The sequence below is a fragment of the Hirundo rustica genome, chromosome Z (genome assembly GCF_015227805.2).
Source record: "Hirundo rustica isolate bHirRus1 chromosome Z, bHirRus1.pri.v3, whole genome shotgun sequence".
NCBI classification, from domain to species: Eukaryota; Metazoa; Chordata; class Aves; order Passeriformes; family Hirundinidae; genus Hirundo; species Hirundo rustica.
Genome location: NC_053488.1, coordinates 2,096,370 through 2,112,554, shown reverse-complemented (window position 1 = coordinate 2,112,554; position 16,185 = coordinate 2,096,370). Strand labels below are relative to the sequence as shown.

The window sequence follows — 16,185 nt, the reverse complement described above, 5'->3', positions numbered from 1 at the left end:
TTGTGCCCTTGATGAGGAGGAACTGAAGAATTTAGTGTTAAATGATCACTCTGCTCTCTTTGGAAATGGAAAGCAATGCCCCCAGCCTATTAAACAGGGATGTCACAGAGGTGTTAGAAAGTCAGACGGTTATTCTTGCCAGAGATCCAGTTCCTTCTTTCTGCAAAATAAGGAAACTATGACTCACTGTGTCCACAGGGTGTACAGAAAATAAAACTAAAACCATGGTATGCATGAGTGACCTGCAGATGAGAGTGATTGGAAGCGCTCACTAAAATGGATCAGGGAGTGAGAGGAGCTTGGAAGAGGGGAATATCAGGAGTCTCCAGTGTGACAGAGTGCTGCACAAGTGAATAGAAGCACAGCAGCCTGCAGAGACAGCAGTAGGAGGAGTTTTGGAGCAAAAACGAGGATCCATTTCCATCTCGCACAGGCCAGAAACAGCAAGTTTATATACACAGCACTTGAAAAGACATCAGAGGGGCCCAAAAAGAGCAAAGGACTAAAGTTATCACAGAGAAGAGTAAGACACTGAGATCAAACCCAGCCCAGCTGTGCTCAGTCACACCAGCCTGTGTCCAAAACCTCTTTCCTGGCAAAAGGGCCAGACTTAGTCTCTGAAGACAACGAAACCAGACGACAAGAAGAAGGCAAATGCTTACGTGGATATCACTTTAAACACCCCAATCCATTTTGAAATAAATACGCAAGGCACAACAAGCTAAAAGATGCAGCACAGGAGAAAAAGAAAGAAAGAAAGAAAGAAAGAAAGAAAGAAAGAAAGAAAGAAAGAAAGAAAGAAAGAAAGAAAGAAAGAAAGAAAGAAAGAAAAGAAAGAAAGAAAGAAAGAAAGAATAAGAAAGAAAGAAAGAAATAAACGAAAGAGAAAGCCCCCCTCCCTCCCTCCCCCTCCCTCCCTCCATCCCTCACCCTCCCCCTCACTCCCTCGCATCCCTCCCTCCCTCACCGCCCCCTCCCTCCCTCCCTCCCTCCCTCCCTCCCTCCCTCCCTCCCTCCCTCACCTCGCCTCCTACCCTCACCTCCCTCCTCCCTCCCTCCCTCCCTCCCCTCACAAGAAATAGAAAGAAAGAAAAGATCTGCCTGTAGCAGTCCAGGTCCAATTCACCTTTGCTATGTAATGCCAGGAAAACACCATGTGTGTGCTGGCCTCTTTCAATCCAGAATCCAGGACCACAACCCTGCCAGGCAGGGCACAAATAAATAAATAAAAAATTCCTGGGGCCAACTAAAGGTGAGTAGATGCTCACCTTTTTATATGAGCTGATTAAAAAAAATCATATTTTTCAGGGGAAGCAGCGTTGAATCTGACCAGCCAAGTTTGAAGAAATTATTATTTCTCTAGAGAAATTAGCAAAATGCAAGTTTTAGTCCTGATTCCTGACACAAGCACGTACATACTTCTGCTTGCTGCATTAATAGAGATCAACCTTTGTCTCAGTGACCTACAGCTTTGCAAATTGACTGACAGTGCGTAATTACTAAGCTGATCACTTGCCATCTCACAGGAACAAGATTATTAAAAGGTTCTGAAAATTGTATGAAAATACATGGAAGAGCAGGAATGGTATATTCACAGTAAAAGGAAGAAATTAAATAACACGGGCCCATGAAAAACTAAATGTGGATGGAAGATGTGGGACTAAGGAGCATGTCTGGTTTCAGCACACTCTTGGCCTTACAGAATTATGCCAGGGACAGGTTTGGCTCCCTGTGATAGAGGGAAATAATAGTATTAAAATGGTGGAGGAGTATATTTTGACTAGTGCAAAAAGCAAAATTGGAAACATGGGTGGGAAGCTTCTGGATTATAACCATTATTACACAGAAAAGAGGTTTTGTTTCATGTAGTACATTTCACATTTGGGTTAAATCTTGCATCAGATATTCACAAGCAATATCTGAAAAAAAATTGATCTAAAATCTCTTCCCAGGAAGGATAAAACACATTGAAATACTTGGTTTAACCTGGATTTAATGCTGACCAGGATATTAACAGCATTAAAGGATACCTTCCAAACCATTACAATATTAACTTTGCTCATCTGTGGCTGGAAGATAAATATCTAAGGAGTAATAGATAATCTTTATCAATCCTATTGGTAATAATCATTCATAATTACAATTAATTATAATTATTCATATTTGAATTAATTATTTGTAATAACAAGGGGCAGCACAAAACCAACAACAGAATGAAATGATAGTGAGGCAGGTAGTTTTCAAGAAAAGAAAAAAAGGAAAAAAAAGGAAAGAAAAAAATATAAAAGAAAAAAAATATAAAAAAACCACCAAGCCCTGAGCACAGAGACTCACAGAAAACCCCAAACATTTAAAGACACCAGCAAATTCTGACATTTGAAGTGGTAGATGCCTGATGCAGCGTGGAGTCCAAATCTCACCACTCCACAAGAGATCTGACTAAAATAATAGCAGTGCTCCTCAAGTTTCCAGTACTAACATATTCAGCATCAGGTCAAGTGTCCCTACACTGTCCTGAGGGCTCATGCTGAAGAGAGTGAGCAAAATGCATTCACAATCAATGAGTGTGCACCCAGTTTCAGGCACAGGAGTAGCATATATTCCCTCTCTCCATCACAAAAGTGGACGGCACAGCCTTCTCCTGCCACTTATGCAACCTCTCCAAAATATTTACAGCCTAAGACGCTCAGTTAGGACGGTCAGCTTTGGCTGTATTTGTTCTGATAGAAAATGCCAAACCAGTGACAGAGGCTGCTTTCAAGGCTTTCACCCTGAGAACTAAAGCATAAACCCAGCTAAATAAAAAGGACGTGGAAGGACAGGGACTATCTGCAGGGCTGATGGAAAAGCAAAATGGATGCAAGAAACAGAGAGAAAGCATGCCTCAAAGAAATGAGAGGTTAAGTCCACAATTTGCCTGAGGGAGGCATGGACTGCTGAGCAATGAATACACTTGAATTAAAAATTGAGAAATGAAATGAAAAAGCAATCAAGGGTAAGAAAGAAGCACAGTGGAAATAAGAAAATACAAAGCTTTGCACAGTGACTATGCCTCAATCAAACCCAGCGAGTGTAAGAATGATCAGAAAACTCCAACTTGTCCAAAAATAAAAGACCAAGTTACCAGGTCATCAACACTGGCCACAGAGATCAGTGGTCAAGGGTGTGATCCAGCACAGGTGGGGCTGTGGGGAATATGGGTGGAGCACAACCCCAAATGGGAACACAGGGTTCAGGTTTGGCTTTTTCCAAATGGAGACAAGACCGAGCTCTGCACTTGCCCACACACACAGAGGTCAAGCAGGTGATTATTTTCAAAACATCGTAAAATAAGTTGATTGCATTTCTTCTCTAAAAGAAATGTCATGGCAGTTAACTCACATTGGAGGAAAAGGTGTTAAACTATGGGCACTGGCAAAACTCAACAATTACTTTGTCATACTGAGGCAACAAATCCATGCAAAATGAGGATTTAACCCAGATATCCAGCCAAATACACAAGAAGAATTTCTTGCACAGAGTGAAGCAGGCCTAGATCTTCACACAAGGAAGTTAGACTGAAGGAAGCTCCTACTGGGTACTATATGAATTAGAATCAGGATTTAATCGTCTCTGTATTAATCAGTAAGAATGATGGCCAATTTCTGGCTCGTAAGCCAAACTATAATTCACTGGTACAGGGCAAAAAGTTTCTGGAGAGCTCCTAGAACCCAGCACAACTGAAACCAACCACAGGGTGGGCTTGTGGACACTGGTGTAAGAGCTGCCGGGTGGACAGAGCCACAATAAAAGAGGCAAGTGTCCAAAGGCCACCCTGTAGTGGTATTTCTCTCATGATCTGAGGTCAGGAAGGACCATGGTGTAACACACCAGGGAGTGACACACTTGGGATAATGTAATTTGCACACGTAAAACACTGAAATAATGGATGCTCGTTACCTAAATTTACTGTCATCTGAAGAGTGGAGAAGGACTGGCAATTCACAGACCAGACCAGCAGTGGGTTTTTCCATCCCAGCCGCAGAGGTGAAACAAAAGAGTGCTAGAAATACAGCATAGAGGAAGCGGGGTGTAAACCCTGCTGGTTTTCTGCATCAGGGCCATGGGGGGCACTGCCAGAGGGCACAAGAGGGGAAATAACATTTCCTCACACTCTAGTACTAGAACTTCAGCCACTTGATTATCTCCTTTAAAAGCAAATTAAAAATCCCCAAACCTTTAAGGAGAAGAAGGAAAAAGTTTTGGATTCAGGATAATTGCCTAAAGCAACCAACAGCAACAGTGAGAAAGGGAATGGGATGAGCAGCGGGATGGGGTGACTGCATCCAGCCTCTGGATGGAGGAAATGCAGCCCGTGTTGCAGCCAGCCCAGAGGAAGCCACAAGGATGATCAGAGGGGTGGAGCAGGTCTTCTGTGACAAAAACCTGAGAGAATTGGGATTGTTCAGCCTGGCAAAAAGAAGCTGTGGAGTGACCTAGTTGTGGCCTTTCAGCACGTGAAGGGAGGCAACAAGCAAGATGGAGAGAGACTATTTACAAGGGCCTGGAGTGACAGGACAAAGGCCTCAAATTGACAAAGGAAAAGTTTAGGGTAGATGTTAGGAGAAATTGTTCCCTGTGAGAGTGGTTGGCACAAATTGCACAGAGCAGCTGTGGCTGCCCCTGGATCCCTGGCAGTGTCCAAGGCCAGGTTGGACAGGGCTTGGAGCAGCCTGGGACAGTGGGAGGTGTCCCTGCCCATGGCTGGGGTGGCACTGGATGGGCTTTAAGGTCCCTTCCAACCAAACCATTCAGTGATTTCATGAACCCATGACTTTTTGGAAAAAAACTTTGACTTCTTTTTTTGAAAAACAGCTGAATTAATCTACTGGCTCCCTTTCGGTTCTGCTCCCTCCACCGCATTATCAACAGGGATGCCTGCACCCCGTGAAATAGTCTTGGGAATGCCCTCTAGCAGGAACAGCATGGCTGGAGTCTCAGCTTCACCTGCTCTGCTCCACTAGATCTGGCCACTTTAAGGTGATGGCCATATCCCACAAACACAATTTTTTTGTGTGTTCTACGTTGCTTGAAGACTTTCCTTTGTCCTGAAGATCCCAGCACTCTGAAGAAAAACCTCCCAACCCCAAGACCTGCCCAGTGCCTTACCAGGGATTCATCCAGATGACTCACAGGATACGTGCAATTTCTGTGGGGTAGTAATTCCCTCTGGTTAGAACTGGAAGCATAGAGCTGTGTGACCAGACAGAGATGACTCACTAGGTGACCTTCAGATTGTGCCTCTTGGGGAAGATATTTAAATGGAAGGAGAGTTTTAACGCAGGAATAGATGGTTTTAGGTTATGGTTAACACTTTCACAGGTTGTTACAAGCTGGCCAGAGGAGCATTTGCCAGGGATGGGGCAGGAGCTCTCAACTGAGCTGAGCTGGCTGTAGTTAGGACAAAAAAAGGCAATTTAGGACAAAATACAACTTGGGCCACATGTAGCCTCCATGTCCCCATTGCAATTCCTGCTGTCCCTGCTGTAAGAATGACATGCTTTTTAGGGTACAGACTAAATAATCTCTCAAATGTGTCGTTCTGGTTTATTTTCTCTGGGTTTATTCCTTTAGTCTATGCGGTGCAGAAAGTGATCACAAATAATCTTATATGGTAAGGAAAGGAGTAAGGATACCTGGGAACTGATTTGCAACTGTTGAAAAGCTGCCTAAGATATTCAGAAATGGTGGGTTTGCCTCAAGTCATGAGATTCTGATATTAGTAAGAGGGCACACATATGTAAGAGTGATATTTTAGCCTCATTTGGAAGATACAAAACTTTCAAATAATGCAGGCTGCCTGCATGGAAAGGTTTGCTGACTCTTGCTGTGAGATCTTTTATTTCCCCTCTGGCAGGCCCTGGGGTAATATTTGTTTAGAGTCTTTAATAGTTTTGGAAACACATTCTCCTCACTCAGCTGAAAAAAAATTAGTTTTAAAGGTGCAGATTCCCTTCTTCAGCTGACACTCTCCTTGTGCAAAAGCCAGTGTGTTAAAACACCCAGAATTTACTGAATTTCCTGCCAACAGGATATTGGTATATAGCAAAGTATTGCTCTGATATTTTTCCCTTGCCAAAGGGAAGGACTGTCCTATTGATCTCTCCCATGCTACAGGTTGGGAGATGAAGACAGATTTCAACATTTTTTTACTGTAGTGGCAGTTTCCCGATGTAATCCAGGATTATTCCCTGCTGGCCAAACAAGAACTGACAAAAAAAAAGGCCAGCCCTCAGCTGAGCATCTGATTCAAAAGAAAATTCAGCTGAAAGGCGAACATTGGAAAGATGAGTCAATACAAAAGCAAGCGGCAGATCTGGATTTAAGCAGAAGTCCACAGCATTTAACCTACTTTAGCAGATCAATGCAGTGGTTTTTTTAATCATCACATTAATCCTAAAATAAAAATAATTACCCCAGAGATCAGTATTAAAGTCCCTTAATTATATCTCATCTCATCGTCCTTTTTACTCAGGATCAGAAGCTACAGAGACCCAAGCTTCCAGATGTAGTTTCTCCAGTTTGCAGTTTGAGTCTCTCATTAGAACTTCAGCTGCAGGGATGAGATACTGGCCTTGGTGAGAGCCCCCACCCACCTGGGAGTGGGGACACTGGTCTGTGGAAGCCCTCACCCATCCATCCCACCTGGGAGAAAACTGGGGGGGAAAAAAAAAAAAAAAAAAAAGGAAGACAGGACTCTGCTTTCCAATGACACGGAATAAAACTCCAAAGGAAGCACTGGAGAACATTACACAGTGAGTGAAAAATGTGTGAATGCCTAGAAATTTGATCTCTGCACTGTTCCCTTCTTCCAGCGATGCCAGGCGCCCATTAACATTGCGTAAGGGGAAAGAGAGAACTTTGAGGAGGGGCTGGGGTCCTCATCAAATTTCACTGAAGCAGAGTTTATTTCCTGGAGTAACCTTTTCCATCCACAGTCCTGCCACACCCAGAGACGCTCTGGGAACATGGCTGTGGGAAAGTGCAGGACTCCGAGCCTCAGGTGGGATTTCATGCCCGTCAAACCATCCCATTCCCTGCTTGTAAGGGCAAGTGGCATGCCACAGCTTACAGCCACACAGCAAACCTTTCCATTTTCCTCCCAGAAAAGAGTGCCTTTCTCTGCTCTGCTCTTTGGGACCAGTCCTGAGTCTACGCTGTCACCTGCTGCTTGTTTTAGGTCACACTTCCCTGCCTTGCTGGCCTTTACCCATTTCCACCAGAGAAAAGAGCTACCCTGCTGTTATATTTAGACTTAAAAGCACTGTACGCTAACTGAAATAGTACTTTAGGGCAATTTTCGCCAAATGCACGGGGGAATTTCTTCCTGCTGCCTTGGGAAGAGGCCATGGGGCCCGCTGTTGCTGCAGGTGTTGGGATGCAGGCAAAGGCATCCCAAACAAGCAGCACGTGGAATCCGAGCGAGTAAACGGCTGCGGGTTCAGGCAGCCTCCCCAAGCTCCAGCTTGGCAAGTGGCACCAGGGCTATAAATATCCCACTTCCCCTCTCCGAGGAGCCTCTCCAAAACCACCAGGTACAAGCTGTAACATGTCCGAGGAGCCTCACGGCCGGAATCAGCTTCTAGCAGGGGGCTTAACACCGGAGGTTTGTGAAACGCAAGAGTAATTAAAGGCTCCAGCTGCTCCTGCACGGGGCTCACTGGCAATCAGACTGCCCTGGAATGCTCTCCAGAAGGTACTGCGGGGCATTAAGAGTGAGGGAGAGAAAGGAAAGCTGAAAAAAACCCAAAAAAACCCACCTTCATAATAGTGTTGTGGTAACAATGCAGGCCCCTGCTTAAATCAACTTTCTGTCACCAAAAACTTACAGCCACATCCTGCATTTTTATTTCCATGGAAGATGGGAACTGCCAATTCCCAGCAGAAAGGAGCTGAAGGGATTTTGTTGTTTTTTTGGGTTTTTTTTAACTGAGTTAGGGGAGCTTTCGATGAGACTATTTTCACATGATTAATTTTTTTTTTTAAAAAAAAGGGAAATAAGGGAAACTAAAGGAAAATAAACAAATCATTGGAACCAGAGTTAAAAAAAAAAAAAAAAAAAAAAAACCCAAAAAAAAACCAGCAATGTTTTCCAGTCCAAGTTACAAAATATATGGTCATCTCCCTCCTTGAGAATGTTTGATGGCAGAGGGCTCAGAACTAGATTTTCTCCTTGCAATCCTGGGAATTGGACATCAGCCTTTTTTCATTCCCTGATGATGATGGGAGAGGCTCCCAGGGCATGAGGCAGGACAGAAGCAGGCCACAGAGATCACTCAGTGGAAGAGTTTTTTGGTTGCATCTTCTCATCATTTTATCTTTACTCTGCCATTTTTCTTTTCAGTTTGTACTTGGGATTTATTTTTCCTCTCTCTCATCCTGTTGCAGTCATTTTGACTGGGAAAAACATGGATTGGTAGGGCTGCCAGGCCTCCAGGACAAATGGGAAAAACTGAGAAAATAAGGCAAGATGAGACCTTGACCTGGCCATAAAGTCACATTCTTAACACTGAGGAAGCTTAGTACTACCCTTGTCTACTGACCAGGTTCCCTGAAACCCCCCAAATATGGAGATTTTATACTTCCTCGTGTAACTGTTTTCTTTAAAATTTCCCCAATCATGATTAAATCCAAATTTTTCCTGCTACATTTTATCACATTGTGAGTGTTTAGAGAGATGTATTTATTGCTTTCTTTTTCTAAGATTTAATTTGGGTATTCCAAGTCAGTTTTCCTTTCTCCCCTCAGTTTTCTCCAAGCCAAAAAAACCCCGTGTTTTCTACACTTCTGTTCATTCTTGCTTCTTCCAGCTGAGGAAGCCACATCTTTCTCAAGCTGAGGTGCCCAAAAATCAGAGTCCCCCACACAAATCCTTGTGCTACACAAGGCCCACAATTTGCTCTGTGGATAAACAACACCCCTGTCTAAATATATTAATGTCATGCTGGCTTTTCCCTCCCAGAGAGAAATGTTTGCTGATTTGCCAGTGTTTTGCTTGCTCTTGGCACAAGGCAAACAACTACATGAGTTGCAAGCAAGGCAAGAACCAAACCATTGATCTCTCCTGGCAGAATGCAGCTTAATTCCAGTAAAAAATTCCACAGCAGCTGCCTACACAGCTGAAACACTTACCTCAAAGCATGTAAGGGAAACATTCATCTTCATAAAATCATGCAAGCTGTAACTTCTCAAACTAGGTTTAAGTAAAATAAACTCTTCATGGGTCAAGGTTAAACATTTATAGAGCGCCATCAGTGTTTGCTGTGAAAAGAGCATTTTCAGATCAAAGACTGATGTGCTCTACAGCGTAGGAGCCTCAGCAGCAATTCATAAGAACACAGCAGTGCAAATATAAAGTGTTCTCTTGGTTATCTGGAACTGATATTGATTTTAGGAACTGCATCTGCATGTTTGTTTCTAAAGACATTAAACTTTCAGCAATGAACGTGGTACCTCAATTCAGTCTCTTGAGCCATTTCAGCCTGAACTTACACAGAGTGGGAAGCCGTGTCAGGCAGGGTCTGATCAGGGCCAAGTGCTCAGGTGGCACAAGTCTGTTTAAGCTGGACACAAACCTATATTTTTGCCACAGCTGAGGATAAAAACATAATCCAGGAAACTGACAAAACATTACATTCTGCTTAACCTTCTCCTGCATTCACAATCTAACAGACATTACAGATGCTGGATGCACCTTCCCAGAATGACAAGACATTATTACTGTCAGCAAAACCCTGAGAAGTGGTTTGAACTGCTATAATGGTTTTCCTGGAGGTCCAAATCCCCTCAATCCAATGAGACAACTTTTCCTGTGCCCCCTTACCTCTTGAGATAGTTTCTCCCGTAGAGGATCTGCTGCAGCAAGGTGACCACGGCAAAGGCGCAGATGAAGATGAAGAACAAAGTTCTGTTTCCCAGCAAATCCCGGCTTGATGAAGGGTCAGTGTATCCCATCCTTCTTAAAAGCCACTGAAGCTTCACTGGGTAAAATTCAGTTCATCGCCACCTTCATGCCCTTTTTACTGGGGAGCAGAGGGGAGTGTCTGCTGGCTTTTCCGTGAGCAATCCAAGGACAAGGTATCCCATTGTCTGGCCCTGCTGCCCCTTCCTTGCCCCTTTTGGATGTTAGCTCCAGGACTGTGCGCAATGGCTCGCTTCCATGGTAAAGTTTCCAGGAGATTCAGACGTGGGTAACATCTAAAATCGTCTCTCAGAGCTCTCTCAGCGCAGGCAGCCTGTGCTGTGTGAGAGGCATTCTGTTCCCTCTAAGCCTCTCTTGAAAACCCGCTGCTAGCAATTATCTACTTCAATCCCATTTTCATATTCCAGATGGGGGAAGCTGCACACGAACCAGAACACTGCAGCCAATGGCAAACACGGGGCTCCGGCAACCTGCGTTGGAAGCACATAGTCGTCAGCTCTTCTCTGCTGCTTCTCAGTGGTTCCGACCAAATGTGCTCGCAAGGAGACGTGACTGGGGCGTGCTATTATTGAACGAGCATGCAACAATCATGAGGATTTCATTCAGAGCCCTGCAGGAAAGGAAAAAAAAAAAAAAAAAAGGCAAAACAAACAAACAACAACAAGAAAAAGAAGCACGGCAGGAGCAGCAGCAGTCTGGTCAGGCTAGCAGGAAAGCTGCATTCTGTGTAGCAGCGCGCCCTCCGTGCCGGGGCTCCGGTGCTGTGGCATTTGCATGCAGAATGCAGAGCCTTCAGTCACACACCGCTCACTATTTGGGCTCCTCTGTTTCCCCTATTCCTCCAGAGTAAGCATAAGCAAGGTCACTGTGCATCCCTTCAAGGACAGAGCTCTCAGTGCCTGCATGCTGATTTATTGGAGGCTCTGAGTAGCCTCACCGCCGCAGAGAGGGAGCCTGCCTCTCAGTGCAGGCTCTAAGAACCATTTATTTAAAGAGACAAATATTCTGATTGTTCCTCCACTAGACAAAGTCCTCTTTTGAAAGGGCAGAGCAACAAGACCTTGTCCACAGACATCGTAACTCCTCTAAAATCCCCCATTTTCAGGAGAGGCTCAATTCAGCTCACAGGGAGTTTTGTCACTCATTTAACTGCGAGCAAAATCTGCCCCAACCTTAAAACAAGTTGCAATGAAAGCCTTATCTATGAATGAAACATCCAGATTAGGAGGTTGTTTTGCCCCAGTAACAGATGGGAAAAGGATTTTGACAAAAAAAAAAAAAGAGGGGGAAAAATTCCTTTGTCTAAGAGAATAGGAAGATTTTCGCATGAAAAGATTTTCCAACAGTTAAATCAATGTATGCAAATTGCTCTAGTGTGCCAGCAGCCCAGCTGTGTGGAGCGGTAAACAGGGAATGTTCATGGACTGTTTCAGCTGTAAATGGTGCTCCATGCGAAGGAAAGAGGGCCAAAGGTAACTTGCAATCCTTTCAACCTTTAAACAGTCCTTGAAGACAGAGCTAGTCTGCAGCATGACCTAGAGCAATTTAGGCAAGACAATGACTAAACCAGATCTTTGCCTTACCTAACTTTAAGCAACAAAAGTCATAGAAGTATTTAAGGTATGAAACCAGTCACCCTGAACTCCTGCAGGCTGGAGAGAAACATTTTAAACACAACTGACTTTGCAGAGAAGGTGTAGGGATCCAGCCCCTGATATGTCCTGCCCCAGTGCCTCTCACAGCTCCCACACCTCTATTTCTGAACCCTGCTAAACGCTTCCATTATCACCTTGCATATAAATAGATTGGAGACCCCAGGTCAGATCAAAGATTATCCAGGGAAAAGTAGAGGGAGGGGGCAAGGACATATTGATACTTCCTTGGAAACACTCTTCTACCATTTTGTCATTCAGGGTCTTCCAGAACCAAGGAAAGAAAACCAATATTTAAGTTAGAAAAATAGCTCAGTGGGGTGCACTGTACTGGGAATAATACACATACCAGGGGACTGCAAGTTAAACACTAAATGTATTTTGATTCCCTATTGTCAAAGACATCAGCTCTGGGGACAAATATGTTTCTTTAAAGGATCAGTTAATGTAAGCTTACATCATATGAGACTGTTTCCATACAGGAACCATACCATTTAGATGGATCTAACCATAAATCCTCTCAGGAAAAGGAAAAGGTCTATGGCCATCAAAATTCCCAGGCTGAGACCCCACAAGATACTACACGGGTAGTTTGTGTTCAGGAGCTTAGTCAAAGCCAGTGAGTTCAGACATGAAGGAAAATTTACTTAATTATTTGAACTGTTTGATTTCTACTGAGAGCTTTGAAAACTCAGAGACATTTGCCTCAGTTCCTCTGGGAGTCATTTTACAATAACAGCCAAGTATCAGAAAGTAGAATTTGGCTTCCTATGATTTTCTGTAGGTGTGACACTGATTTTGCAGATTCTCATATCACCTAGGTTTTGGTGAAAACACTTTCAGCTTTTCTACTTTTACTGCCCTCCATTCAAAGGGATTTTTTTTTTCTTGAGATCTGTGCAGTAATGCACCAAATTCCTGAGCCTAACAGAAGCTCTTTCTCCTGGAAAGATGGTGAGCCTGAGCTGCAGCAAACAGCCCGTGTATTCTGTCAGTCTTTGATTTTCTGCGTCCTCTCATCATTCTCTGCTATATCAGGAATGGCCAGAAGATAACAGCATCTGAGAAACCTACGAGCAGGAGAGCTGCAGACCCAAAGAACAAAGTACAAAGGTACCTACAAAAAATAGGAAAGGTTTTCTGTGCCAGAGCTTGCATGGGCATCATTCCTGACATCAAATGACATGAAAAAGAAATCTCTTTGCTGCCCTCAGCCCAGTACAACAACACTGCAGAACTGGAAGCAGACCAGCTCCATGCAAGCACAGAGAAATAGGTTGTCTATTGACAAATTTTCACAGGATGCTCAAGGTTGCCTGCAATATTTATTGTAAATGAAACTGTCTTAGAGTGCAGCAGAAATGCTGAAAATGAGCAGTGTCAGCACTCATTCCCAGGGCCCTTTGAGAGTTAAACAACAAGCCTCCTTGAAAGCATCAGGCCTCTGCAGAGAAAAAGATTTTTTAAAAATATTTTTGCACCCTGCACTTAAACAAGCAGCAGACAACAACAGATTCCCTCTAGAGTTTGAGAAAGATCGGAAAAGCCCTCTAAGACCATGGAGCCCAACCGTTCCCCCAACACTGACAGGTCCACTTTAACCCATGACCCCAAGTGCTGCATCCACCTGCTTTTATAACATTTCCAGCACGACAGACACAAGCTCAGAACGGGTATTCCTGCATCCGTTCCTGGAGCACAGACTTCAACGTCTAAAACAAATCTGGCAAAATGGATCTTAATATGAAGCTGCCAGAAGCAGTCAGTCTTACACGTGTCTGGCCTTTATTTGTTGCATGTGAGCTGCTTGCTAAATATCACCAGAGATAATCTGTCACAAGAAACTCCTCCAGCCTGAGCAGCGAGACTCTGAGTGCTCTAACACAAACACAAACACGCTCCTTACATGGCACCCTCCAATGGGAGCTCATCGTTTGCTATTAAGGCCCAATGAATCAGGTTTGAATTTTCTTTTTTTTAAGAAATTAGCATTAAATCTCAAAGACAAAGAAGCAAAGACCATGCTACTGAAGCTCTACAGAAGGAAAGATGAATTGGAAAGATGAATTTCCCCCTACGGAGGACAAAATCTTGCAGGGGTCAGACTGCTTCTCCTGTGGAGAGAATGAGTTCATCTCTCTCTCTCTCTCTGTTGAAAGGACAAAACACAGCCCTTCCTACTGAGCTGCAGTTTACTTTTTAATGCAAATTAACTAGAAAAATTCATTTTTGATAGGCAGGTCTGATTGGGAATTTTTTAAAGCATCTTTCACCTGTCATTTGAATCAGTGTTTGACTGAACATGCATTTTAATTTCAGCTGAAAGCAAGGGTATTTGGTATCTGGGATAGCATATCTGTCCCTTGGTTGTTTAAATCACAGAACACACAACTAAACATGTTAAACTCACAGAATCATAAAAGTTTAGGGTAAAACAAGATATGTTTCAGATTCCCCTTCAAGATTTTTTTCTCTTCCTGCCTGCTCAGCCACTCTCATCTTCATGGCTGTTATTCAGACCAAAGAACTTCGCTGCCTGCATTGCAGAATACTATTAGCTGTAAACAGTTTGAGTAGAACATTTTTTACATCTCATTTTCCCCCTTAAATTAAAGTTAAATCATGTCTATTTGCAGTTTCTACAACGCTTGTGTAAACTGCTAGATCACTGATTTTGCAAAGAGCTGGCACATAGGTATATGGCTGGAAGGTTCTGCTGAATTCAGATCTCATAAACATATGCTTATCAATATTAATTCTTTTGCAGCTATAAAACATGAATTTATTAGCATAATCGAGTGCTTAACACAGTGTCTAGTCCCCCATCACTGCCACAAATCCATATGCCTTGAACTGAGAAAGTGAAGGAAACTGAAAGGATTCAGCTAAGATGTAAACATTTATTTTCTTCTGAGTTGGGTTCGCCACGTGGAGATGAGTGGAGATGACAGTGGCTCATTTGGCACCAGGCTCCTACCTGCGACAGCTGAGTTAGAGGACATGTCCTCAACATAACATATCGTCTCTACACTGGATATACATCACGTCATCTCTTTAATCATGGCAAATCTTCTCCCAATTATGAGTCACATAGGGCCCCATATGGGGGGAAAAATGACCCAGTGGATAAAATACCCCTTTTTTTACCCTGCTGACATAATCTCTGTCGGAAAAGGAATGATGTCTTCCTCAAAGGAATAAGGTCTTCTGGCAAGGAAGCTCTGCAGAAGCTGCCTTGGCTGCCGTGCTGAACATTTACTGTTGACAGTTCCTTATAGCAGAGCCTGCTAAAATGTATAGCCAAATGCAAAACTCAGTGCTGGGGACATCTCTGTGACATTTCCATCTTCCTGGAAAATACAGGAAGTTAAGTGTGATTGTTATGGTCCTGTTCAGGCTCACAGCCCTAGAAGGACCTGAGAACAGTGGAAGCCCAGACTCTCTGCAGAGAAGAAGAAACAGGACCCAAATTCATTTACAGGAATCACCAGTAATAAAACATTAGTTTGATTTTGGAGCACATCATGGGAGCCCTGGGTTCAGCAACAAATCAAGGGGACTGGTCAAAGGGTTTCCATGGCCAGCAGTTGCTCTCAAAGAAGAAATGTGATCCTGTCTCTATTCCAAACAAGTCATAACCCCCACGTAGTTCACCAAAACCACCTTTAAAATCTCCCAGTGGAAGCCTGGAAAGTGCTGGAATTAGTGGAACTCACTTTAATAGGTGTTGAAAGACTGATATTTCTTTTGGATGAAAATATCCCACCAGTAACACCACAGTGAACAAATATTTCCTGTGGCCACAATAAGGATCACATATTATCCAGTGCTGAAAACCACAATTAATAATTATTTCACTATTTCAACAATACATTTTTCAACAAAAATTAAAATCTCAGCTATTTTTAAAAATACATAATATGGCATATAAAGTCAGATTAATTCACAGAGAGAGTATATCAGATTTTTGATTGCATTTTGCTCTGTCAGTGAGTGGCATTAATCAGAATGGATGTAAAATGTGAAAATGAAACTTTTCTTCTGAACTATCAGCTAATTAAAACCTTCAAATTTTTACACTGCTCTTATAATCAAGATGTAAAAGAGACCTATTACCGAAAATTATTTAGGAAAAGTTACAAGGGTAACTTTTAATCTCAGCTCTGCAGTGATTTTGTGTTCAAAGGAATGAAGTATATTCCTCTTGAATTAACCATCAGCTTCAGTTCCCATGACCTTTCAAGCAGCCCAGACATTCATGTTTTGAGCCATTCCTCATTATGCCCTCCAACAGCACTAATTACAATGCTGGCTACACACGTTACTAGCCACTAGTCTAACTGTTCACCTGAGTTACTCTTCTAACCAAAGCTAGTATGTGTTCAGACACATCATGATTTTTTAAATAATCCATGCTAGCCCACATTTAGTTCAGTCCATTACAATAAGTTATTAATTTAAAAAAATAATAATTAAAAAATCCATCTGGCTTCTGTGGTGTTTAAAAATCCCTATTCTTCATGAGGCATATTTTATTTTTCTCTTCTGGCACAGTGGAAATGCCCACTGGAA

The 16,185-nt window shown here is 43.0% G+C and overlaps 1 protein-coding gene across 3 annotated transcripts in view; it reads right to left on the bottom strand.

Moving 5' to 3' along the window:
- The window catches only part of ST8SIA5 (ST8 alpha-N-acetyl-neuraminide alpha-2,8-sialyltransferase 5), a 77,094-nt gene that overhangs the window by 38,049 nt on the left and 22,860 nt on the right, over nt 1-16,185 (bottom strand). Inside the window, exon 2 of one of the 3 annotated variants that reach the window (XM_040090784.1) lies at nt 9,863-10,571. In XM_040090784.1, coding sequence (XP_039946718.1) covers nt 9,863-9,993 — 131 coding nt within the window. In that variant the 5' untranslated portion in view covers nt 9,994-10,571. Of the gene's footprint in view, nt 1-9,862; nt 10,891-16,185 lie in introns of those variants that run through there. The other 2 variants (XM_040090785.2, XM_040090783.1) reach the window with 2 other exon arrangements.